Genomic DNA, 27,032 nt, shown 5'->3' on the forward strand with positions numbered 1-27,032 from the left:
GAAGAGAAGGGTCTGTGGCAGCAGCACTGCCAGATGCCAAGCCCTGCTGGTCTCACTGGGATCAGGTGCTCCAGGACCATACTGCATCCCAGAAGGTGTGTTGGGAGAACAGGAGGGCCTTGGATCCTGATCCATCCCGTTTCCCCCCCGACGCTGAAGCACCAATGGTAGAGGGGCAAAGATGCCAGTCCTATCTGTGGCAGCTGGTAGAGGGGTTCTGAATGCTGATTTCCTTCTTAGCCTGTAGATAGGGAGGTCTGCAAAATCCTTTGCTGCTGGTATTGTACCCTAATTGACACACTGCTATAGATTTCATATTCAACTTATTCTGCCTTACTGTAAAGCATTCGTGGCTAACCACTGGGTCCAGGTGTCTCACCAGCTCCATCAAGGCAATTTTTTGGCAGTGGCAGAAAAAAGGGAAACATTTATAAATTAGACATTGATGGAATGGCTGTAGAGGTTTGTGAGTTAGCCCTTTGTGCTTGCATAGCATGGGGTGGCCACACCCAGCATGGGCATGCTAGCTAGATCAAGGGTAGCTAAAAACCCACCTCTGGTTAGTCCTTTCACAAACCAGAAGTGGGTTTGTGAAAGGACTAATAATGTTTCCATTATCTTAACAGGATTGGCAATTGCATGGCAGGTACATAAATTTTTAAAGCACTGTCATTCCCCACCCCAACCCCTGTCTCTTTCAGTCTGGAATAAGCCCTTCATGGCACAGGCTTCCCACCTTCATTCAAGTTTCTAGCATTATAGAAGTGGTAGCTATGCCAAGTAAAATTAGACCAGAACTATCTCAACTATCTCACGTTTTATTAGATAGCTGTGCCAGTTACCAGGAGGCAACTTAGAACCTTTAAGTGTAAACCAAAATTATGTACTGAATTTATTTTGATGATAGCTTTATAAGCTGCTGTTTCCCACCCTCAAAAGCCAATCAAGTTGAAAACCTATGTTGTTTAATAAGAGTACCTATAAATCTATTTTCATGTAGTCATTGTATAGCAACTAGCCCCCATAGATCTAACAATTATGTTTATCTTTTTCACTCTCTGCTTTGGGCACATGTACTTTATCCTAGTTAAGAATGTCATTAGCATAGTTAAAATACACAATGTTATCTAACTTTTCAGACTCTCTCCCACTCTACTACAGTAGTACAAGAACCTTTTGAAGTTTTATCAGCATTAAGTCAGACAAGCTTCCAATTGAACCGATTTGGGCAGTAAATGGAAAGAAATGAAGGGTTTGTAGATGAGGTTACATTTCCATGAAGTTGGAAAATATTCCAGGGCTATTTAGGGGATGAATGCTTTGCAGATGGCTTCAAATTCAGCCCACAAGATATGCTTGAATTGCCTCAAGAAATGAAGTGTACAACTACTCATGTGTTGCATAGAAATGACTTAAAGTAACAAACAATGGAAAACATCTCTCTTTCTGACAGCCCCAAATGGATCCCACTGGGATCAAACTCCTAAAATAGGGCAGAAATATTAGCTTATAAATATATCACAGATAGCCAGCACCTACTCCACTGGCTTCAGAAACATAAGTTGACTTATTTACAGCAATGCATGGAGTATGAAAGTTTTACTTTAAAAACTCTGAAAATCTCAAGACATACAAGTTTTGTACATATGCCATTCTTATGATTTTTTATTCCCCCCCCCCAGAAGGTACCCAATAGTTACCTTTTTAATAAAGCAAAAGATGCACTGAAGCTGGATAATGAAAAAACCTGGATCCACACAGAGAGGCATTCAAACCAACACATACAAGTGCATTTGTCATAAATAAATGGACCAATTGAATAGCACTCATTTCAATATATAAATGTAATAGCAAACTTGGTCCATATGCTCATTTACACAGCATTTAATATACTAACCTACTTTGGTTGAAACCTGAAGTATGAAAGCTCTGAGTAATCATTCACTGCATCCATACTCTTATCTAGGGTCTCATAAAGCTAGGAAGGTTATTCATTTCTTTTAAGACACCATACAACCCTCTTCCTAAACAGCACTCATATATATCCTGGAACGTGACTCTGCGGGAAGACAATGTTTCAAACTGTGAAGATCAAAAAGATCCAGTGACGCGGATATACTTCAAATTTAATAGACACATATAATGGGTGCAGAAGCCCACTTGGTGCATGGCTGGATCCCAATGAAGCTGGATTCACTCTGCAGAAATTAAAACCTGTAATTGTTCAGCAATGTGCACCAACAGTTGTTGCAGTTGTGGGCAGTTGCTGTATAGATAAGCATTAGCTAGCACATTATTAAGTTGACCATAGCTGAATTTTCTCTACATAAACCCACAAAGTTATGTAGAGAACTATGGACCCCATCTCTTAAGGTGTACACACAGTACAGGCTGCATGAACTGTCCAACAAAAAGGACATCACAAATCATTTCTGTTATATACTTAAGATAGAAGAGGGAAGACGACATTTCACCCATGCATTTACAAAACAACTACAATTTTCTGGAGAAACCCTTTAAACATTGGAGAATTGATAGGAGCTCAACATTTCTGTTTGTTCTTCCTCTACAGATGGAAGGTCAATTTCCAAAAACAAATGAGAATACGAGAAGACTTAAGCCCAATCTCATACCATGCAATATTCTAGTAAATATTTCCAAAAAGAGAAATTATACTAAAGTGTCAATATTTCTGTGCAGCTTTCAGTTAAAAAATAAAATAGGTTGCAGCTTATCTGTAAAGCAGAGCCACATGTTAACATTCAAACCTCCTGTTCTACAATTCCCAAAACTTGTCCTCTCTGTGCCTTGGCAGGCAGAAATTCTGTCACCACCTTGGCAGGCACAAACTTCACCACCACTCCCTCTCCATGACAAACAGCTCTAACTTTTTAAATTTGTAACTGTCAGATAACTTTTGGAGGCCCAGAACCATTTTTTTCAGGTGAAAAAATGTTGGCATTCCTATTTTGACTGCAGAAAAGCATGTGTTGCATAGCCATATATGACCTTCCCCGGAAAATGTAATTCCCTCATAGCTTTTTTTTTCAGGCTGTGGAGGTAGAAAGCAAGTTCCAAAATAAAAATCACAAACAAAAAACATCTGGCTGCACTTCAGTTTTCAAGCTTTTGGCCACACCACTTAATCTTGGCAATCAGCGATATTAATGTTTAAAAAATAATGTTTAAGACAAAGAAAATGAAGTAGTTCTGCAAATGGCAAGGAGATGTCCATCAATCTGCATTCCCTTCCATGTGCCGCCAAGTCTGTCCATTTCAGACCAGAACTACAGGAATTTTTTCTCCCCTTAGAGGAGAGATTACAACCACCTTTATTCATCAAAAAAAGTCCTGATGTACAGAACAAGCAACTACTACATTCTTAAGCCAATAGACAGCTGTGAAAATAGCTGGGATTGCATTAATGTTTTGCTCCAAGTATTTTTTTCCCTCCCCTCAAAGTGCAAGACTGCAAATGCCAGTTTATAAGCAGTTTCCGTCTGACCTTCCTCGCCTCACCCTGTTGAAGGAAGAGCAGGATGCTGCAGTTGTGCTTTAAAAATTCATCTTCCAACTCATCACTCCCTCCCTTTAGTTAGCAAACTGTTGGTAGAAGGCAAATTTAACCCTTTCAATGTGATGGCAAAGTTTAATGGCTGGGCCAAGTTTCAAGTCCATACACTCCTGAACAGTGGGAAGAGTTAGCAGGAGAAGTGCCTGTCCATCTATTTCCTGTTGAGAGACAGAGAGAGAACAGGATTCAGAACTGATGAAAAAAAATGCCATTAAGATGCATTAAATGGTCTGATTGAAAGCTAACATATCAAATGGGAATACATCCCTCGACAAAGTATAAGGATAAAAAAGCCAAACTATTTGCAATGCTAGAAAGTTATTGAGACAAATACTAGAGATTTCATGTGCTCAGTTAACAATTGCCAACAGTAAAACAATAGAATACCTGATCCAGAAATATTCTAGCTAATGGGGCACAGTCTGTAGATTTGAGGAACCGCACAACATCAGCTACACTCCACTCCAGAGGGTTGCTGTCCAGCTGCAGCTTTTCTCCAACTTCTATCTTTATTTCCTATCCCACAAGTCCCAAAACAAAGCAAAAATATTACATTTGCCCTGCTGAAGCATATTTACTCTTTTTGTATATTCCCACCAATTCCACCCAAGTTAGTGTTATCTCCTGAAAAGAGCCACAGATCATGACATTTGGATTCTCAGTGTGTGCTGATCAAATTTAATTCATCAAGTGTGAACCATGTACCGGTACTCACGAACAGAAACCATCCCCTCTCTCTGCCCCAACCCCAAGTACTCACGAACAGAATCCAGAAACCATCCCCTCTCTCTGCCTCAACCCCAAGTTGTATATTCTTGAGACTGTAGCAAAAAAAATCTTGACAGGGCAGCACTTGGAGGGGAAATCCCCAAATCCCAGCAACTAGATGAGATCTATACATGGAGCTTCTAGCAAGAATAGGTGGAATTTGTATACAGTCATACCTCAGAAGTCGAATGCCTTGCGACTCAAACATTTTGGCTCCCAAATGCCGTAAATCTGGAAGTGTGTGTTCTGGTTTGCAAACGTTATTTGGAACCTGAACATCTGATGCGGCTTCCGATTTGCTGCAGGAGCGCCTTGGTTTCCAAACATTTTGGAAGTCAAACGGACTTCCAGAATGGATTCCGGTTGACTTCTGAGGCATGACTATATTTTAATAAATAATAATAATAATAATAATAATAATAATAATATATTTATACCCCGCCCATCTGGCTGGGTTGCCTCACCCTAATCATTGCAGTGTTGATGTTGATGTTGTGGTTAGTTAGGTAGGCAACAGGTTGCAATAAGTGCAAATTATATGCAAGTTTATATGTCGAACTATACAATAGGTTAAATTGTGTACAGTGGTATCTCTACTTATGAATAACTCTACTTACAAATGTTTCTACTTATGAATGGAGCTCCGTCCGCCATCTTAGATGCGGTTTAGATAGGATTTTTTCTACTTACGAATTTTTAGATAGGGTTGCTTCGACTTGCAATTTTTTTCTCCCAATGCATTCCTATGGGATTCTACTTACAATTTTTTTCGACTTACGAATGTGCATTCGGAACGCATTAAATTCGTAAGTAGAGGTACCACTGTATATGCATTTAACACAACTGACTGTTGCTATTTCAGTAGAGAGTTTATGCTCTGGATGCATGATATACCAGGAAGAAGGTATTGAGTCTTCCCTAGTGTCCTGGGAGGGAAATTTCTACTAATGCAACTACCAGAGCAGCAAGGGAGGGGGGGGGTTAAACCTGCCACCCCTGCACTCTCCCAATCTATATTCTGGAATTGTTATTTAAATAACAAGTATCAGAAATGTATATAATTAGAATGCAGGGAAATGGATTATTTTGCTTCTAAAGAAAACCTCAAAACTACTCTCTTAATAATCCTTCCTTAACAGGGTCTGTTTCTTCTTTGCTAGGTCACAAGTCAGTACAAATATTTCCTCACATGCTCATTGGAGCAATTATTTTGCCCCTTTTGATTTTAGTACTAGGTCGACCTGACAAATATGAGCATTTATTTCCATTTAATAACAATGGGGGGGGAGGCCTCAGCCTTCAAGGCTCATCATTAGATGGCTTAATGACCTTGGGTTGCATCCAGCTAAACCATTGTGCACATGGAAAGACTTCTGTGAGCTCAACCTTCCCTTCCTCTCCTCCCCCTGTGCACACCCCATATCTGCTCTGGGGATTCCCAGAGATTTAGTTAGAGACAAACCCCGATGAACAAAAATCTCTCTTTCTGAATGCTAGATGCTCGCTGCTAAGGTATTCTTTAATTCCTCCCCCCCCCCCCCCGCTCAAGACTTACCTTTGGTGAAGGAGGCTTATTTTCATCATCTGAGAAAGAAAAGGTGCGTAGTTTCCTTTTCCGTTTTTCCCGGTCCTGAGCTCCAAAATGGGATCGCTCACTCTGTGTGGGGGAGGATGACCGTGATTTCTTTTCTGACACTTCAGACTCTTCAAGCAGTTCCTCCTGGTGCTCAGAGGTGCTGTCTTCCGTAAGGGACTCTTCATCTATGTCATCCTGATCATCATCCTCTTCACCCCCACTGCCCTGAAATGGTATGGAAAGGAGACGGGGAGACTCAGAGCAGCATGGTAGACAGTGAAGACTGTATGTAGCAAAATACCAAAAAACCCACTTATCTAATACCTATGGAACACAGAGTGCATTAAATAAATTGTATGTGTTATCTTACCTGGGGTGAGCCAGCAGGTGTGTTATCTACAGAGGTAGAAGAGCGTTTCTTCTTATGAACAAAGAAGTTTTTCCGTTTCTTTCTTTTCCTGCTTGCCTTCTTCATGCTTGTCTCTGTGTTGCTGTGGATACCTGGTGGACGTCCAATCCTTTTGTTTCTTCGCTTCCCATAATAATGGGCTATGAGAAATTAATAGAAAAAGGATTCTTACTGTGAAATGTCATGATGATTCATCTTTTGCTAGCCCTACATGTATCAAGAGTGCCTCTAAAATCTCCTTTTATCACCATGTTTTATTTATGATATTTATACACCACCAACAGGGGATAAATGGTGTCCATCTATATGACCTATTGTTGCTGTTTGATACCTATGGGTATGTGCCTTAGAAGAAAGATGACATATTCTGCGGTACATAAATTCAACTTGTGCTGGCTATTGGACTCTAGTAACTCAACAAACAGCACAGTGATTCAAAGGGTTGGAGTGGCAACAGTTTTGCACATCAAACTGCTCTACAACTATCAAGAGTCCAGTTTCTCAACATGTTAAGTGGTGACCAACCTGCAAATGAATTCCGCCCAACACACACCCACAAATATATCAGCATTGCTTCCCATGGGGCTATCAACAGCTTCCCAGAGGGTAGTTTAGATTTAATTTCAAATCCCATATGGCTCCTCCAAATGAAGATAGAAATGTCAGGAAAGGCGGTACATCACTCACATAATAGGTAGGTTTGTCCTGAGATCAATAGGAACCTCAGTACAATCACAGGTTGGGTTTACTAATATAGCATGAGTTTTCTGCGCTGCTAAACTAACTGTAGAAGGACTCAATGGACACTTTTCAACCCAGGGCAAGATGAAATGCTGATGATATGGTCACAGTACAATGGTATTTTGAGCATATATAAACCAAGATGAGCATGATCAGCAGCTCATCTTGGAAAGTGCATTTACTGGAAGTTGTGCTTTGCAGCCACTGACCTACATTGTAGAATAGGTCAGTAGTGAATCAGACAATTCCCTTGTAGGGCCAACCACCGCAATTACTCACTGTATTTGGTTTTTGTCAGAACAGAGCAGTTCTCTGAACACTTGTCTAGCACCATTTGGGGGCCAAAGAGATTTGGACAACATTCAAGTTTGATACAGGTCTGCCTGCAGAACTCTGCAACTCGATCAGCTGTTCTTACAACTTCCACTGTGGCACGGTAGCTCTTTCCTTTATACCTGAAGCAAGGAAGAAAACAACAACATGTGATTTGATAGTCATTTTTACAAAGACAATATTCTGGATGGCATGGAATTTCTTATGTTGACAGAAAACATTTTAGGGTGAGGAAATGTTGTGCATCACCATTCTCAAACCAAGACACACTCCTACTGTACTGGTTATGGTGCCTGGACCAAATGCTGCTATAGGAGCATCTCAAACACCAAAGGGTCCTAGAACACGGCTGCATGCATTCCACCAGGGAGAAAAGACGAACCTCCTCCTTTACAGAGCAGTGGTCACATTCATTAGAGTCATGACAGCCAGGTAAGGGTGTTTGGGAACGCAGGGCAGCAACAGCAGGCAAGCTCAGGGGATTAGCATTACAAAGGCTGAGAAATCCTTCCTTGGCAATGTCTACTTTGGCCTAAGAGCAAAGGACCAACACACACTACAGAACAGAGCCCATTTACTTTGCTTTCAGGGTCTCTCCGTATCCATGCCATGCAGCTTCCTCATCCAGCTGTATTTCTCTAAGTACACGGCTAGGTTTATAGGCAGCATTGATCAGCAAAGAAAGAACCTGAAAATGGAAATGGGGAGAGTGTGTTATGAAAGCAGTAGGCAAGTAAATTTCTTTTAACATGTTAATATGACTTAGTAGATTAGTTCTATTCATCTGAGTTAGCTACTTGAGAGACTGAGCATTCAACTAAAATGTATTAGCATAATATGTTTAGAAAGGACAGTACCTGTGAACCAAAAACAGACAACATGTAAGGATTTATCTGACTGCCTAAGATTCCCAGTTCAGTGTTCAGTATAGCCTAACTCTCTTTCCACATTTCCCTCAATGTTGTTCAGGGTAAAGTACTGTTATCTAGCAAATGTTGCTACTTTATTTTATAAAGGTATGCCAAAAAATTGGAGAATACTCCCCCCCACACTTCATTTCTGAGATTATTCATTTTCTCACTCCAGTTCCCTCCACCTCCCAGTCAAGAAAGAGGATTCTTAAGGAAGGATAGCTGGAGAATGGCAGAAGATTAACGTACCGATCAAAGGGAGCTTGTAATAAGATTTCACAACATTCCATTCAGGAGGGGATATTTACTATGGGAAGGAGGTAAAGAGTGCTAGGAAGGTTTATCACAATGGCTAAACAAAGTGGAACAATGAGCTAAAAAGCAGGTACTGGAGGAAACAAAAATGCCAGTATTAGGTTTTACACATTTATGGGGTGGTCTCATTTGAAATAAATGCCCAAGGATACATTAAAAATGAGCCAGATTTTGATCAAATATATGAGGTTTGATAACGAGCTTCGAGCCAACTTGCTTTCAAAGTAAATATTTATCCTTGCATTCAAATATCTGGGAAAATTATTGAGTGGTAATTGCCCCATTCAATTTATTCCGAGAAGTAAGACGGCCATGTAAGAAACATGCCTCAATTTAATGAGCAAATAACCCAGAATAGTGAACCCTTATTAAAAAAAAACTCATACAAAAAAGGATTTGTTAGACCATGGATACTGCACAGTATCTGACAAAGCTGCCACTATGAAGAATAACCCATGGCGTTTAACATGCAGCAGAGACCCCCAGAGGCAACTCCTATAATCTAGAATGTTCTCAAAGGACTATAGATTTGTCACAACAGATCAAATGACTGACTCATCAACTCTAATATTCTGTCGTGGGCAGTTTCTACTGCTGTTTAGTGACAGGTGTATATTCTCTTCTCCATATGCCACTGAGGCATTTCTGTAATACAACAAAAAGTACAGAGCCCTACAGATATCTTATGTGCCCCAAAGCCTTTTCATTTGTCACTGGATGTCCATTCTTGCCTTTCCACTTCAAAAATGCACTCAAGGCAGGGAACATAATACATTAAAAACAAATAGCTTTAAAAAAGTAAAACACAATGAATCAGACCAGGAGTAGTCAACCTTTTTTATACCTACCGCCCACTAATGCATCTTAATGCTGCATTAATGCATTTCTAGTCTACAATGATACAGAGGGGGTGCTTTGACAGAGAAAGGGAATAAATTGTGCCACAAGCATATAGCCATGTTTTCCAGATGCCCTTACCTCTTTAAGAACAAGGACACAGTTTCCTGGTCCCACAGACTGTGGCAGTTCTGCAATTCTACCTTTGTTAAGATATGGCCCTGAGAAGCAGCGATGATTAAAGTAGATCTTTGGACAGCAGTATTTACCATTGGTTACAACTAGGGGAAAAAAGAATAATAATAATCAGAACACCCTGTGCAAACGTGCTCTAAATACCGTGGAACCTTGGTTCCCTGATGGCTTAGTTGCCAAACAAATTTAAACTATAGGAATGAAACCAATAAATACAGGGCCACATCCAACACTGCAGCTCCTCTGGTGCAACACACTTCCATGCATGCAACTGCTCCCACCCTCTCCTGTCCCCTCTGATCTCTGTGTGCCTGTAAAATCAACTCAGGGGAGGGGGCTTGAGGGACCCTCTGGTGTAGATGTTTTCTAGAAGAGCCTGGGCAGAGGAGAGGGAAAGAGAAGTCCCAATGCACTAGTGGAACTACGAACACAGAACTCTGGATACAACCCAGAGTTTCACATATATGCACATTTATTTTTGATACCCCTATCAAGGCCAGAGGTAAATAATATACCTTGCGAAATTTATTCTGCCTCCCCATGGCAGAATTATAAATTCAGTGAGTTGGATCCAGATTAACAGGGACTCTGCTTGCACACTAGACTCCAGTGGCTCCTCTTCACTGCAGCCCCCTGCAACTCACCCCAAGCTGGACCTGAGGGATGAGGAAACTTGCCCAAAATTCAGGGAGCTCATTTGCACAAGGGCCTTTTTGCTAGCACAAAACCCCCTTGAACAGCACACAGAGGTTTGGATCTAAACCACTAAAAACTGGGCTAGAATCAGCTACGTGACAATGTCACAAAGCCCAATCAAACAGAAAGCAAGGGCTTGTGGCCAGTGCCAATAACCTGATTTTCTGGTCTCTTCCCTGCCCCAACTCCATTCTAGTTTATCCCATTCTGCAGTGTGATTGGGGTGCCCTCAGAGGACCCCTTTGAGAAGCTGCTGGGGGAGCAGAGAGAGGGAAAGTCAACTTCTGCCATCCTGTTATGCAGACTTTTTTTTGGATACAATTTATTATGTGTTAACACTGAAGCAAAGTTTATGGTTATTTGCTTTAGCGTGCAAAATAAGTTAGCACCCTCCGTGATGCAAGATAGTTAAAGATATCAATATACCAATAGTCATTTCATTCCAGCTATGCTTGGACTAAGCGCCGCTTTCTTTTAAAGCCCTAATTCCAGGGGTTTATAATTGGCACATATAGAGATTGTATTGTATTGACATAACATCTTTCCATTTAAAAACCAATTAAATCCCAGAATGAGCAGCAGCCACTTCTGCAAAGCTGACATTACGTAGTACCTCAAACACACATTTTGCTGCATTGCAAGTCATGCAGTAAGATTTTAGAGAGTATTAACTGATTTGTTCAGCAGCAGATGCACTTATTCAACAGTCATCCATTCAACAGTTTAACAAATGATTAGATTTCACCATCTGGCACATATGGAATTCTACTGTCAAATCGCCTTTTGTCTATAGAGGTGCCAGAGTTCCCTGCAAAGCAGAGCATGGAAACTCACTGCAGAACGGATAAAAGTTCAAAGGAAAAGTAGGAAGTGTTTGTGAGGAAGAGCCTCATCCCAGCAGGATAGGTCTAGAAAGCTAAGCCAGTGCGTTTAGCCTCATTCTCCAACTACTACACACACAAAGACACTTCTTTCTTACCGGTATCAGCGGAGTTGAGTTCCTGGCTCTTTAGTCCCTCATGGACAGTTCTTGAGGATAATATTCTGACCAAGGAAGAGATATGAAGCAAAAAGAGAGAGAGATGGCATTATTCATACATGAGTCTTTGCTCTTGTGCTCCTCATCCAGTTTGGGCTTTTGTTTTTGTTTCTACAGTAGAAGGGACTTGTGCCTCTAGCAAGGTTTCATATTCTTTGTCTCCCTTCCCCTGCTTCTCTCCTCTTGTCCCCTCTGGAATTGCCATTCCCTCATTCTTTCCTTAGTGCCCAAGCCCTATTATAACACAACATTGAAAAAAATAACATATACTTCCCCTGCCCAGCCCTGCATCCATTGTTTCCCTCTGTCTATTTTAGATTGTAAACCTCCCAGGGCAGGTCATATCTGTTCTTTATAAAGCGGTATAAACATAGGTGGCATAACAAATGACAACTACTGCAACATGGGACCTGCCAAGTGAGTTAAAGAACAGGAGTTTTTAAACTAATGTATTAACTGTGTGTAAAACGGGTGGGGATTCTCAGGCTTGGGGGCCCCATGTGGCCCTCCAGGATTCTTTGATCCTCAGGATTTTCTATAACCCATGACTCCTCCTAGGCACCCTCATCACAGAACCTGCTCCACAGGCTCTGCTGGTTGGAATGTATCCTTGGACTGGAATAGTGTCCCTTTCTTGCCCAACTCTATAAAACCAGCAAGGGGGGCAGAGATGTAGGCACTGCTAAAGAACAGCAGCAACATGTCAGGTGAAATAATGTCAAGTGAATAATATCCCTCCTACCCTGTCCGACATGTTGCATGCGTGTGAGAAAAATGCACCAGAAGATGGAAAGCAAAGCTGGCCATCACTTCCAAGAACTGGAGGACAGAGAACTTGCTTAAGGGACTAACCCAGAGAGTGTTCATGCTATAGATTCTATAGCATAACATCTATAGCATCTGGTGAGTCTATAGATCAGGTGTTGTCAACCTGGTCCCTACCGCCCACTAGTGGGCATTTCAGGATTCTAGGTGGGCGGGAGGGTTCTACGGCACAAACTGAATCCTCCTTCCACCGAGCACTGGTGGGTGGTAAGGAAATTTTACCATCAAGAAAGATGCATTAGTGGGCGGTAGGTATAAAAAGGTTGACTACCCCTGGTATAGATATTAACATCTCAATCCAACTATTATATGACAGGAAGATCCACTGATGGCAGGTCACTTCCAGAGAACTGCAGTGTATCAAGCAAAGTATGGGATTATTTCTTCTAAATTAACCGGACTTCTATCTACTTTTCTAACGGAGTTCATCTTCTGCTATTGCAATCCAAATGCAGATTTGTGAGGCTAACTATCTATGTGACTCATGGGACATTTGGGGACCTGAAGTGAAAAAGAATTAAGTAACAACCTTTCAAGCAGCACTTATGAAAGGGAGGTGAGGGTGAATTTTAAAAAGTAATACCCAAAGCCATTCTAACTAACGAAAAAGTGCACACCTCCAATATGACCTGAGAACAGTTCAGAAAGATGCAGCTGATTTAGAAGAGAAGTAGTTATGGTATATCCAGAGAGTATCGTAGCATGACAGAGCTACAAACATGCATAATATTTCCAACTACTAAGTAAGTGAGCTCTAGTTAACTGCATTCAAGCTTCTCAAAAAAATAGTCCATTGCTAGCAATGTGCAATAAGTTCAATGCTTACGGTTTCTCTGGTTGGACCACTGCAATTTTCTTTTCCTTGTTCACTGTAAGCCAAGGTGAAAGTCAATGAATAACCAGTGTATCATTTAAAAAGTTTTCCAATGATAACACACACTTTTTATTTTATAATCTTCTGTAAGCAGAATTTCAACATTTACATGGTTAGGCTACAGATTCTAGTCATGTTTCATCACCGCCTGGGGAATTGAGACCCAACTTTCTTATGAAATGTGAAGAGATGAGCAAAGAACCAAACATGGGGAAATCCCTGAACTTTCAAGTGCAAACACACAGGCTTTTCAATTTCCTAAGCTTACAAACATGCATTTCTCCAACTTGAAGGGTACTCTAAATCTACATGCAAGGGCTTGCGCATTGCCCATCTATTGCTGCTCCAAGTATCCCCAAGGGTTGCCTTGCTGCTAAGTTCTAGTGAGATTCGCAAAGTATTAATTAAAAATGTCTTAAAACCTTCCACAGTCCTTCCTCTCTGGGGACTTGCTCCTGTGCTGTTTGATAGAGCTACAGAGCGAGTGTTTTACCATTGTTACGTAACAAATGCAGATATACCATAGTACTGTGTGAAGTACAACAACCAATTCTGCAATACATTCCACTCCATCTTGTAGTATAGTAATTGTATTAGTCGTACCTACTGCCCTGCGAGGAGGTCTAAGCTGATATCCATTTGTTTCGCACCAGCCTACTGGAAATATATTCATAGATTCCACACTCACTATGCATTCAGGGACTGGCATTTTAGAACCTGTTAAAATAAACATGGAACACATAGCCCAAATCAATGGTTTGTTGCAACTGGACTTGCAACAGAACACAACACAACACTTGCTATAATACATGTCTGTGTACCTGCACATTTGAATCAGACATAAGTAACATGACAGGCCCTGACAGGCATGTTAGGAAACAAGCCTTTGATTGTTGCCTATAAGGGTTTTTATCACGAGTTGCAAAAAACCGAAAACAAAACCTTGGGCTGGAACAGCTGTTTTCAGAGCCATTTTTAGGAGTAAGACTGTGGGCTGGTAAAGATTTATAATGTTCAGATACGGCAGTGGCATTAACATGCTACATGGGGAAGGCGAACAAAATTCAAAACATCTGCCTTTCAAAATACACGGTAACTTACTTTCCAGCTGTAGCCAGAGATAGGAATCCTTCACCTTTGTAACAGTAGCTACACAAATTTCTTCAGGATCTTGTGAGTTTACTGCCTCAAGTTTCATGTTCTCCTTAAAGCCATGGTCAGAAGTCAGCTAAAAAAGAAGAAGAAAACACTTAGGCGGAACATGAAATTTTAAGGGTACCCAATTCATATACCAAACAGGAAAAACATTCAGAACAAATTAAACATAGACCATTGAAGGGAATCACCAGGGATTTAAATGGTAAGTTCAAAACAATAATCAGCAAGCGGCTTCTTGTAGATTACCAAGGGAATTTCAACCTGGCATTCAAAAAAAGTATTACAAGAAGAAAAAATAATTGAATTTACAGTAGAACATGCAAGAGACTCTGCTTCAAACCCAAATCTTGCAATACTCAAGATCAAAATTAAACTGCAATAGTGGAGATATCATATGCAAAATAAGAAACCTACTTCCTGAACAAAGGATGAATTAAGGGCCAACAAGGGGGTGAACTTGTGTCTGGGCTGTGCCACTTCAAGCTAAAGTGGGAACCTACATGGTTTACTCTTCCATACATTAAGGCAGGATCCAAAAGGCTGCATGCAATGTTCCATGCATGTACCAGGCTTCCCCCTCCCATCAGAGTCCCTTACCAAAAAATTGCTCCGACAGGCTGATGACTCTCTAGAACAGAATACCACATGGCCTGAAGTGCTTGCTGTCGGAAAGCAAAATTCACTAACCCTCCCCACCAAAGTGCTTCCCACGTGTGCAGTAAAAAAAAAGCAGTAAGAATCCCGGAACCTTGAAGACTAGATTTCGGGGAGAAGGATACTAGTTGAGCCATCTCTCTGATATTCTAGGGGCTGAATTCAGCTGGCCTCCCAGAAACATTTTATCAGGTGAACCCTCACCTACACTTCAAACACTTCATATCCTGTTTGTGGCCAAAGATGCATAATGCCATTGCGCGACATCCAAGCCTTGAGATACCATCAATTCTTGCAGAATAAGTTGAATATTAAACATCTCTTTAGACTATTTGCTGATGCTTTGCCCTAAAAACACCAGTTACTTTAATTCTTATTTTCACTATGTGATGTAGTTAACAAGCTTTACAAACGAAGTAAAATATTCACCATTGAATAAACACATTATATTGTGAATGCTTACCGAAGGAAAACAGTTTTGGGGAGCAGCCTCTGCTCCACACTGCTTGAGATAATCTGCCCAGTCAAAGTCTTGCCCAGGATAACCTATGAATGAGCAAACAATTGACTCTTATTTATTAATGCATTTTTATTTTATTCTTCCTAGAAAGAGGTCAGTGTAGTAGCCATGATCCTCTCCTCCATTTTATCCTCACAGCCACCTTCTTAGGTAAGATAAACTGAGACAGTCTGCCAAAAGACACTCACTGAGCATAATAGTTGTGTGGGATTTATGCCAGGATCTCTCTACTCCTTGTTCAACATTTGTCTATCCTATACTGGCTTAAGGAAATTTGAGAATGATATGAGTAGTTCCTGAGGACACACAAATGCCCTCACATTCTCAAACTAGGCTTTTCACACTACCTGAAAAGCCTAGGGCCCAATGTCTTTCCCAGACCACTTTCATAGTCATTATAAGAAATCTTGCTGTTAAATTGTCCCAGTCTCTGCAATATGCGGAATAGAAGTGTTTTCAGAGATAAAAGATTAATGTTTCCAGTTCAACTGTTCATATGAGAGCAGGCAAATAATAATAATAATAATAATAATAATAATAATAATAATAATAATAATAATAATAATAATAATTTATTATTTATACCCCACCCATCTGGCTGGGTTTCCCCAGCCACTCTGGGAGGCTTCCAACAAAAATTAAAATACAATAATCTATTAAACATTAAAAGCTTCCCTAAACAGGGCTGCCTTCAGATGTCTCCTAAAATTTGGTAGTTGTTTTTCTCTTTGACATCTGGTGGGAGGGCGTTCCACAGGGCGGGTGCAAACTACTGAGAAGGCCCTCTGCCTGGTTCCCTGTAACTTGGCTTCTCGCAATGAGGGAACTGCCAGAAGGCCCTCAGCACTGAACCTCAGTGTCCGGGCAGAACGATGGGGGAGGAGACGCTCCTTCAGGTATACTGGACCGAGGCTGTTTAGGGCTTTAAAGGTCAGCACCAACACTTTGAATTGTGCCTGGAAACGTACTGCATAGGCTACACACCTGGTGGAGGGCTGAGATGCAAGCCATTTTTTAGACTCCACTGCACAGGAAAAATACCAGGACTGTTGACATGACAGACGTAAGACCGGCTTGTGGTATATTCGGGTCGCAAATAATCTATTTCTACCAAAAAGTATTTATCGTTGAAAACCTGCAAAAAGACAAAGGAATGACTTTGAAACAAAGTTCACTTTACTAACATATAAAACTTTCTGAGTCACTGTCCTACTGCTAATAATGGGTTGTATCGGCCACAGCTCGGCCACAGCTGGAGCGTCTCCCCCTCAGTCTTGTCGCTGCAGAGATCCATCAGTCATCCTCCTCCGACGTTTGTCAGCGACTCAAGCTGCAGTGCATGCTTGAGCACACATTACTCAGCAGTGTAAACTGCACAAAAGATGAGGTTTGAGGGGTGGATACGATACTAAGCTACGCATTTATTATACATAAATCAGGACAAAGAAAACATGGCTTCTCTCCTTGCCAATCTTCTTGAAGAGAGAGAAAACAAAAGCAATACAGAGCAGAAGTTCCGCTCACGCCAGCAATCTGTGCTGGAATGTAAACAAACATGTGACAAGAAACAATCCCACATATCTGCAGCAAAGGGTGGAATGGAATTCCCAAGATGTTAGTCTTATTAAGAGCAGACACATTGAAATGAATGACCATGACTAATTAAGGTTCATCAATTAATTTCAGCGGGTCAACTCTGAGGAGGACCTAGTTGGATACTTTGTTATTCTTTGTTATTTATTGGCTAGGATACAGAGCTGTGTTCAATGTGCCCAAGGACCGAGCATGCTCAATGGGGAGTTAACTAGTTTTCTTTGAACAGCCCGTCTACCCACATGAAAGACTACACACTACTTTTGAAAGTCACGTCAATTTCAAAAGTAATCTGTCATGAGGAATGGGAGAAATACAACCCTGGAAACCTCTTTGAGCATGCAGAACCTCATGCTTGTAAAGTACCTCAAACATGGTCAGAACCTTGAAGGAGGATATAGCGAAATGGGAACACGCTCGGGACAAACATTTATATAGAAAGAAGCAAGACAAAACGGGCAACAGGAGATCTTATGCTTCTCAAGAAATAAAGTCAGAAAAATCAAAAATTTGAATTGGATTACTGAGACACCAAGAAAGTTTAATAAACAGAAATTAACACCATTTTATAGAAATAAAACAAATAAATAAATAAATAAAAATTGACTGATTAAAGCAAGGAATTCCCCCTGTGCTAGCCATATAAAGTAAAATTAAGAAGGTGGGAAAGCACAGTTGATCCTTTAATTCCGAGGACCCATCCCATGACAAGGATGACTGATATGAACTGTAATTAAATAAGATAAACACAATAATGAGCTGCTGAAGTTGATTAGATTGTGGGCAGCAGAGGGACTATGTTAAATGTGTAGTTGATTAGAAGGAGGAGAAAAATGTACCTAGACAGGAATGGGACTGAGAGAATGCCACCCGAATTTCTCAAATAGATAAGCTATTTTATGTGAAAATTCTGATGAGCCATCTTAGAAGGAATAAGATATAGAAACGTAAGGCATGTAAGATAAAGGAAATGTTGGTTAGGCAGAAAAAGAAAGGTTGATACTGTTGACAGACCTTATAGCTGCTCTGACAGTTTACTGCTGAGAAAATGACAAGAATTGTGCATCTATTCCAGACATTGTTATGACACCTAGACTTGTAAGAGTTCTAAACTGAAAAGAAAGTTACTTTTACAACAAAAAACTGAGGGGGGGTTGCCTATGGACATATTTAATTTATAGCGGGTACTGCATATGGGTCATTCATTGCAATAAATCATGAAAGAATAGAAGGCCCAAAAGTGGGGACCTCACTAAGGAACTCGAGGAAACATGTCTTGAGCACTGAGTATACACAAAATTATATTAAAGCGAACAAGACCAGAAAGTTACCTTGCTGATGCCAAATGGGAAGATGAAAAAATAGAATATGTTTAAAATGTTATATATTGGAGCCAGAAAACTTCAAAATATAATTGGGTACCTTTGTAACTGTGGCTGGCGAGATGACGAAAGGAGCTTTGGGATCAACAGCTTCTAACTTCATGTTCACAGAGAATGAATGAGTTCCAACAACAGGTTTGTCCTAAAAATGACAACACGAAAATTTTATATTATCATTGAGGCCCTTTATCAGAAAATTATTCAAAGTAGAAGAGATGCCTAGTATCTTCCACTAGCACAAGAGACGTCATAACTTTATCCTTTAATATTTCAACAAGAATTACACTAATAGTTCACCCTGGCATTTCAAAAGTTATTTCGCTTACAGGAAGCCAGCAAATGAAAGTTGGCAGCAATTGCTCTCTTACTAAAATGGACATTACATTTTCAGTTCAGCAAGACTGGGATTTGACATAATACTTTTCACCCAGTAATTTCTAATCTGCAGCATAATGAAGACATTTAGAAAACTCTCCTGGTTCGCAGAGACCATTTAATGTAAAAACAAAAAACTTGTCCAGGAAACTCTTGTCACTTGAAATTGAACAAAATGAACTAGATCTCTAGCACAGAATAAAATAAGTATAACGTCACAGGCAATCAACCGTAACTTTGCTTGGTTGGGATAATCTTATTTCTGAGAGGTCTACAATTGATGATGTTTTTGAAAATGTGGGAGGCCACTTAAGGCAAATGTAAGTTAATGGGAAAAAATACCACAGAATCAGCATTAGCTCTATACTGCCTTCTAGTCAAAGGACCAAATCACAGACTTCCTTTCCCCCTTTGACCTAGCAATCTAAGACCAACCTAGAGTGTCATTTGGACTGTGCTACTTGGAAACCAAGCTAAGACATAAAGAGCATGCAGTGGTACCACCTCTCTCCACAGTTAGGGAATGTGGTACCTCTGAAAAACATGATGAAGTCAAAACACCTTTAAGAAAGTGTTGCATAACTCTTATTTGACTACCTCAGCCTATAAGACCCAATGTGCAAAGAACTTCAGGCAGCTTGCGCAACAGAAGGAACCGAAACCCAGTGGAGCCTACTGATGGAGGAAAGGCGATGATTTTCACTGATTCCCACTTCCCTCGCCCCCTCCCATACTATTCCAAAAGGGACCCCAACCACCCAGAACAGCTTCTCAGCGGGCGCACAACAAATGACTCTGAAAATCACCATCCTTTCCTGCTTTCCTCCAGCAGGAGCATTCTGTGGGTGTTCAACTGATGTGAACTCTGCATCTAGGTCTTTATATTTAACCATACCATTTGTTAAAAGCACTCAGGCTGGGTGTAGTGATCCAATAGCAAATTCCTGCTCTTGTACCTTAAATAGATCAGTGGGAACCAAAGATTCTTCTTCCTCCTCTTTTATTTTTTCTAGGATATCCTGCCATTCTGCTTCAGTCTTCAAATGCCTAACAGCTTCAATAAAAGAATGGTAGTCTGAATAAAGTGCCACACTTTTTAAAATGAGTCCATTACAGTACATGACGTAGTCAACGATCTGAAAATCAACTCAAAAGTTACAGAGAGGGTGCCATTTCCCCTCCCCCATTGAACACTCCCTATGAGCCCCACATTGAATGGTTTTTAAATTGCCCACAATGCATGCTTGCATTTCCCACTGAGACTTCCTTTTAATAGTTCTTATGCAAAACCTTTTAATTGCTTTTTTACATAAGCAGTTTGGAGATGGAATTGGAGGGGAGGGCAAATTGCTGATAAGGAATCCTTAAACTTATCTCCAGTGCACTATTTATGTGTGCCCTTGGGTTGCGGGCCTAAAAGTGCATCTCCATGCCCAGAGTGTGAGCAGAGCAGAGCATGTGCATTGCTCCAAGTTTATTCTCAGACAACAAAAGAACTACCAGACTCTATGTATCTAGAGCAATTTGCCTGTTTTCATGGCAATTGTGTCTGCAGCTCAGATAAACTTTAAGAAGAAAATGCAAATCCTCCAGGTTTGGAACAGTCCCATGCTATTCATGTGATGTCTGTGAAGACACAGTATGATTTCTGTTTCGACTGAAAGTTCCTTAAACTGAGACCACAGAATACTGTTCAAGGCTAATGAAAACAAGCCCAAGGGAAGACAAAGACAAATTCATGTATGCATGCATTCTCTCTTTTTCCTTTGCCTGCTATTTTTCCTTATTGTATAGCTCTACGTTGCATAGCATACTAGGTAAAGGTAAAGGGGCCCCTGACCATCAGGTCCAGTTGTGTCCGACTCTGGGGTTGCGGCGCTCACCTCGCTCTATAGGCCGAGGGAGCTGGCATTTGTCCGCAGACAGCTTCCGGGTCATGTGGCCAGCATGACAAAGCTGCTTCTGGTGAATTAGAGCAGCGCACGGAAACACCGTTTACCTTCCCGCCGGAGCGGTCCCTATTTATCTACTTGCACTTTGATGTGTTTCCGAACTGCTAGGTGGGCAGGAGCAGGGACCGAGCAACGGGAGCTCACCCCGTTGCAGGGATTCAAATCGCCGACCTTCTGATCAGCAAGCCCTAGACTCTGTGGTTTATCCCACAGCGCCACCTGGGTCCATACTAGCAAATGCCAAATCCCAGAGATTCTCTGTTTGGTCTTGTCAATATACCCCAAACAAGAGACAGGGGTACAATATTGGGAAATTTACATGTTTTTCTATTCTTTTAAAATAGCTGCTCTGAGCAGATGAGTCTTGTTGGCAATTCCAAAAGCAAGTACGTGTGTGTGTGTACACCTCAGTTTTTGAGCATCTTGAGGTCAAACGTTTCGGTTTTCGAACGCTGAAAACCCAGAAGTAAATGTTTCCATTTTCGAATGCACCTCGGAAGTCGAACTTCTGAGGCGGCTTCTTCTTTGAGTTTTCCATATGTTTTGAGGCTTCCGTATTGAGTTTCCATTTTTCAAATGGCCTCCTGGAATGGATTATGTTCGAAAACTGAGGAACCACTGTGTGTCTGTGTGTGTGTGTGTGTGTGCGCGTGTGAAAACACCAAAAGTTTTTCTTCTTCAAACCTTGCACTCCAAATTGAAAATGCAGTTTTATACCTAGTGGAGGTTCAAGGATGTATCCTTGTTGAGTTGCCCAGCCCACTGGATGGAGAAAGGGATCCAAATAGAACATCCATAAGTCATACTGATCTAAATCTCCGAGTCCTTCGTAACGCAGTTTGAGCCTTCCACCAACATTTTCCGAAACATTGACTATCCAAGCTCCTAGAGAATCATTCAGGTGCTGACATTCTAGTCTTGAACCGGGAGCAATGAGATCCAAGGGATTCTTCCCTCGATGGAGCTGCGGAGGAAAGTGGAAAAAGGAAGATAAATGGTAAGCTGTCCAGTCACCTGCCTTGAAAAGCTATCAAGACAAAATATCCCTCTTCATTGCTCATGCTGAGTTATACACAGACATCAGCTATGAATACTGTTGGGTCAGCTAATGAGTTATCAGGAATTCTGGCAAGATGTGGAAATGTAGTCCTATTTCCTATTCACGGCACCGCAGCTTCCACTTAAAACCTTGATAGCCACACAGCTAAGATCATGGTAATTTGTAATTCATATAGATAGTAGGAACCAGCATTTGTCTTCATGCTTTCTTGTCAAGCAATTTCAAAAACAAACTGGGGCTGGAAAAAATGACCTTCTGTTTCCTTTAAAAATGCTTACCCATCTTTATTTATAAGGGAAAGATGAGCAAATACTATTGGTCGCATTTGTTTTAGGAAGCCCACCTCTGCCATATTGACTCTTTAAAAATATATTCTTATGCACTCTATCCATACCGTCAGATCTACTTTCTCAACCGTCTGTCTTTGTGATGCTAGTGCCTATGACACAGCCAGGTTGGTGATTACTGTGGAAGGACAAGGAATCTGCCATTTCCTACCATCCTTCCCATTCAGACCTTGAAATCATGTCGGTGGTTATAAGTAGAATGGTTGGTTATGTGGGTTATCAACCTTCTCTTTAAGCATGTACCCTTTTGAACTGGAATCATTGGTGTTTCACCAGTGTCCTCTCTTCCAGGAGTAGCTGAGTGTCTTGTGTTTCAAATAAATTATTATGTTTTAATACTTGTATTATTTCACTAGGTATCGCTGGTAGGCTGTTTTGCTGAAAGATTAGCTTCCCAAAACAGCAAAAAAAGTACAAGAAAACATAGTAATGGAATCTGAACTCTCTAATTAGCACACATAATCATATATATATATATATATATATATATGGGGTATAGTTTATACCCCATCTCAGCTCCCAACAGAATATTAAAAACACGATAAAACATCAAACATTGAAAACTTTCCTAAACAGGACTGCCTTCAGATGTCTTCTAAAAGTCAGATAGTTGTTTATTTCATTGACATCTGATCTCTGGCTATCTTTGGAAGTATGGGGGAAAGCTTTTCCAGTTAGTTCTACCATAACAAAATATTTTTCTTTTACATAAAAGCAAGAAAGCAAAATAGGTCAGCTACATCAAAGGACCTCCACCGGAGGAAAAATAGCATTTTGAAAGTGTGTGTGTGTTTTTTAAAATCATTAAAGTATATTCTAAGAAGGGCTGTGTCCCATTGAATTTAACTGAATTTAGTTCTGAGCAGATATGGTTAGGATTGCTGCTCAAACTATATGTTTACATTTTATTGTGCCCTTTTAAATGTGAATCCTCAGCTGTCATAACATTCACTTTGGTAAAGGGAAAAATGAAGTTGTTCCAGAAGACTATTGTAGCCGCAAAGTCTAACACAAAGGGCTTTAATAGATATTGGTTTAAGACGTAACAAGGGCGAAGTATTTTTATTGCTGCTGATCCATGTGCACACTTACACCTTCAAGAAGAGTGGCAGGAGCACTGCAAGCTCCTTTCAGAGTCTGCTGAAGGAATTCCTCCTGGTTAGAAATTTTATCTTTGATGCCTAAAAAGAAAAGAAAAAATGTTGTTCAGTATTTACTCTTCCTATCTTATCATAACGTATCATAGAGTTACATTTATGCTGGGGAAAGTCAACAGCAGGCCCCATGTCCAATCCTAAGAAGATTTGCAACTTTTGCCTTGCTCAGCAGCAGAACTTGAAGTTAGTAAGATTTTTTTGTGATCTCAACCATCATTTTCCTAGAGGTCAAGCAGAGGAATTGAACTATCACAAGCACAGAGACAGATAGTCGTTACAAATATGAATGGGTCCAACAGGTGCATTAACAAATAGCCAAGTGAAAAACAGATTCATCTACAGCTGTTTCAGCCAAGTGATGATAGTGTTTGCAGGTATAATAGACTCAAAGCCATTCTTAGTAGTTTATGGACAGCTGAGCACAGAAGATTATGCAAAAATCTTAAACAGGGCTTTGTCTCCTGCAATATATATAATCTGTAGGAGGTTTATTGAAACATTCTTCTCCCCATGGTGGACTGTTACCTTCAGGCACTTTGAGGGTCTTCTTGTTCTGCTCACACCACCCAATTGGATGCAAGTCAGCTGTCATGATGTCACACCAAAAGTCTGCCTTCCTGTCCTCTCCATACCCATCATATCGCAATAGCAGTAATGGTCCACAAGTGGTAATGATTGTAGCAATCCAGTACGTATCAGGGCCAGGTTTGACAGCAACCTCTAGTTTCATGCCTGGTGCAAAGCCATTTTGCAGGCTAGTGTCCACCTTAAAAAAAGAAATCAAGCAACACATCAATGCATGGCTCCATGGTTGCAATTTGATCACTTAATTTTAAAAACATTTTGCAGGGATCTGGAACAACTTCTTTTAAAAACACAACAACAACAACAACAACAACAACAACAACAACAACAACAACAACAACATATTATTTATATCCTGCCCATCTGGCTGGGTTTCCCCAGCCACTCTGGGCGGCGTCCAACCGAATATTAAAAACAGTACAGCATCAAACATTAAAAACATTCCTAAACAGGGCCGCCTTCAGTTGTCTTCTAAAAGTAGAATAGTTGCTTATTGCCTTGGCATCTGCTGGGAGGGCGTTCCACAGGGCGGGTGCCACTACTGAGAAGGCCCTCTGTCTGGTTCCCTGTAACCTCACTTCTCGCAATGAGGGAACTGCCAGAAGGCCCTCGGTGCAGGATCTTAGTGTCCGGGCTGAATGGTGGGGGTGGAGACGCTCCTTCAGGTATACAGGACCGAGGCCGTTTAGGGCTTTAAAGGTCAGTACCAACACTTTGAATTGTGCTCGGAAACGTACTGGGAACCAGTGTAGATCTCTCAGGACTGGTGTTATGTGGTCCCGGAGGCCACTCCCAGTCACTAGTCTAGCTGCCGCATTCTGGATTAATTGCAGTTTCTGGGTCACCTTCAAAGGTACCCCACGTAGAGCGCATTGCAGTAGTCCAAGCGGGAGATAACTAGAGCATGCACCACCCTGGCTAGACAGTCTGCAGGCAGGTAGGGTCTCAGTCTGCGTACCAGATGGAGCTGATAGACAGCTGCCCTGGACGCAGAATTGACCTGCGCCTCCATGGACAGCTGTGAGTCCAAAATGACTCCCAGGCTGCGCACCTGGTCCTTCAGGGGCACAGTTACCCCATTCAGGACCAGGGAGTCCTCCACACCTGCCCGCCTCCTGTCCCCCACAAACAGTACTTCTGTCTTGTCAGGGTTCAACCTCAATCTGTTAGCCACCATCCATCCTCCAACCGCCTCCAGGCACTCACACAGGACCTTCACCGCCTTCACTGGTTCTGATTTAAAAGAGAGGTAGAGCTGGGTGTCATCTGCATACTGATGAACACCCAGCCCAAACCCCGATGATCTCTCCCAGTGGCTTCATATAGATATTAAAAAGCATGGGGGAGAGAACAGAACCCTGAGACACCCCACAAGTGAGTGCCCAGGTGTTTGAACACTCATCCCCCAACACCACTTTCTGAACACCGCCCAGGAGGAAGGAGCGGAACAGTGCCCCCAGCTCCCAACCCCTCTAGACGGTCCAGAAGGATGTTATGGTCGATGGCGTCAAAGTCCACTGAGAAATCCAGCAGAACTAGGAAACAGCTCTCACCTTTGTCCTTAGCTCGCCGGAGATCATCGACCAGCGCGACCAAGGCAGTTTTAGTCCCATGGTGAGGCCTGAATCTCAATTGGAAGGGATCCAAATGGTCCGCTTCTTCTAGGCGTGCTTGCAGTTGTTCAGCAACGACCTGCTCAATCACCTTTCCCAAGAATGGTAAATTTGAGACTGGGCAGTAGTTGGCCATATTGGCCGGGTCTAAAGATTTTTTTTTTAAGAAGTGGTTTAATGACCGCCTCTTTCAGTGGGTCTACAATGATGTAGAAACCAAGGCACAAACTTTTTTTTTATTTGCTTTTGTTCAATGAAGAACCAACTGACAATGGGGTACCTTGGGAAAAACTGGCCACAAGATCTGGCCACAATGATAAATTGCAAAGCAGAAGTAACATTTATTTCAGAAGATTTTATCAACACCCAAAGGTAAGCTAACACAGCTAGATAACACCAATGACAGGAGTGGGCAATTTAAAAAATAATTCTAAAATATCCATTGTGTGCTATCCAAATTCAGGAGAACAGATTAAATTTAACAGACCAATAAGGATGCAGAAAAAGCTTTTTAGTGAACTGGTAACCAAGTGAAAAGTGTATAAAATGGATAGAAAGGTGTTACTAAGGATTGGTAACAAACGAATCTGTGCTTGTCAAGACAAAACCAAATGAATGTGGATTAGGAAGGAACATCAGAAATAAGGCGTTTCAAACCTATTCCAAGAGAAAGGCGATTAACGTTATATGACAAACATAATTTAGAAGGCAACTGTGATGCGAAAAAATGTGAGAAAAATTCAAGCCTGCAGCTTATGATGAAAACCTATCAGTCAGTCCTTGAGTTCAGACACTGCATAAAAAGTAAAGGAGACTGAGAATAGTAATTTACATCCTATAATAAAACAGGGCAATGTTAAAAATAAACAAAAAACCAGCTTAAATCTACAGCCAATCAACAATACATAGACCAAATTACACAATTTGATTCGTAAGCATGCAACAGATAATATGCTGCTTAAAGCCAAAGTGAATTAATTTTAAATTAATTAATTTTAAATGATCATATCACATGAGTTACTTTCCTCTTCAGCTGACATTAACAAGGCCAATCTTATGTACATAACCAGCTCCAGTGCTTTAATCTCATTTGTTTGGGGGGGGGGGAGTAGGAAGAAAAGAGAAGCTTCCCCTTGCATTTCAGTGTCAAGCATTCAAACCTCTCTCTTTGCATACAATATGTGTAATAAGGAAGCCATTATTAACTAAATAATGACCCTATATATAAGAGGCCTCTCTAACTCCTCTCACTGGCTCATATAAATGCAGTAGCTGAGCCTGGTGAGTACCTAAGGTTCCCAACCGCTATAGTCATAATTTGCTGGTTGCCTTCTGATCTTATTTGATTTTAAGCAGTATTTCAGTCAATTGCTGAATTTTATGTTTTAATGTACATTATTTATATTTTGATGTTAGCTGCCCTGAGCCCAGTTATGCCTGGGGAGGGGGGATATAAATAAAATTATTTAATAATGATGATGATGATGATGATTCCATTACAGGGTTAAACAACATAATAGTAATAGAATATAAAATTCTGGTG

The 27,032-nt window shown here is 41.0% G+C and overlaps 1 protein-coding gene across 3 annotated transcripts in view; it reads right to left on the reverse strand.

Annotated features, from left to right (window-relative positions):
• Positions 1 to 1,583: 1,583 nt before the first annotated feature.
• SFMBT1 (Scm like with four mbt domains 1) overlaps positions 1,584 to 27,032 on the reverse strand; it is a 72,336-nt gene continuing 46,887 nt past the window's right edge. For 2 of the 3 annotated variants that reach the window (XM_035106166.3, XM_035106167.3), the window contains exons 4-21: positions 23,817 to 24,057; positions 23,227 to 23,315; positions 21,445 to 21,691; positions 19,732 to 19,829; positions 18,441 to 18,542; positions 16,410 to 16,560; positions 15,369 to 15,451; positions 14,195 to 14,321; positions 13,697 to 13,810; positions 13,046 to 13,088; positions 11,335 to 11,399; positions 9,606 to 9,745; positions 7,980 to 8,089; positions 7,348 to 7,523; positions 6,289 to 6,467; positions 5,898 to 6,143; positions 3,962 to 4,090; positions 1,584 to 3,732 (exon numbers count right to left, since the gene is read on the reverse strand). In XM_035106166.3, the coding sequence (XP_034962057.1) occupies positions 3,592 to 3,732; positions 3,962 to 4,090; positions 5,898 to 6,143; positions 6,289 to 6,467; positions 7,348 to 7,523; positions 7,980 to 8,089; positions 9,606 to 9,745; positions 11,335 to 11,399; positions 13,046 to 13,088; positions 13,697 to 13,810; positions 14,195 to 14,321; positions 15,369 to 15,451; positions 16,410 to 16,560; positions 18,441 to 18,542; positions 19,732 to 19,829; positions 21,445 to 21,691; positions 23,227 to 23,315; positions 23,817 to 24,057 (2,481 nt within the window). In that variant the 3' untranslated portion in view covers positions 1,584 to 3,591. Of the gene's footprint in view, positions 3,733 to 3,961; positions 4,091 to 5,897; positions 6,144 to 6,288; positions 6,468 to 7,347; positions 7,524 to 7,979; positions 8,090 to 9,605; positions 9,746 to 11,334; positions 11,400 to 13,045; positions 13,089 to 13,696; positions 13,811 to 14,194; positions 14,322 to 15,368; positions 15,452 to 16,409; positions 16,561 to 18,440; positions 18,543 to 19,731; positions 19,830 to 21,444; positions 21,692 to 23,226; positions 23,316 to 23,816; positions 24,058 to 25,429; positions 25,581 to 27,032 lie in introns of all 3 variants that reach the window. The other variant, XM_035106169.3, reaches the window with a different exon arrangement.

The sequence above is a fragment of the Zootoca vivipara genome, chromosome 2 (genome assembly GCF_965207765.1).
Source record: "Zootoca vivipara chromosome 2, rZooViv2.hap1.1, whole genome shotgun sequence".
Lineage (NCBI taxonomy): Eukaryota > Metazoa > Chordata > Lepidosauria > Squamata > Lacertidae > Zootoca > Zootoca vivipara.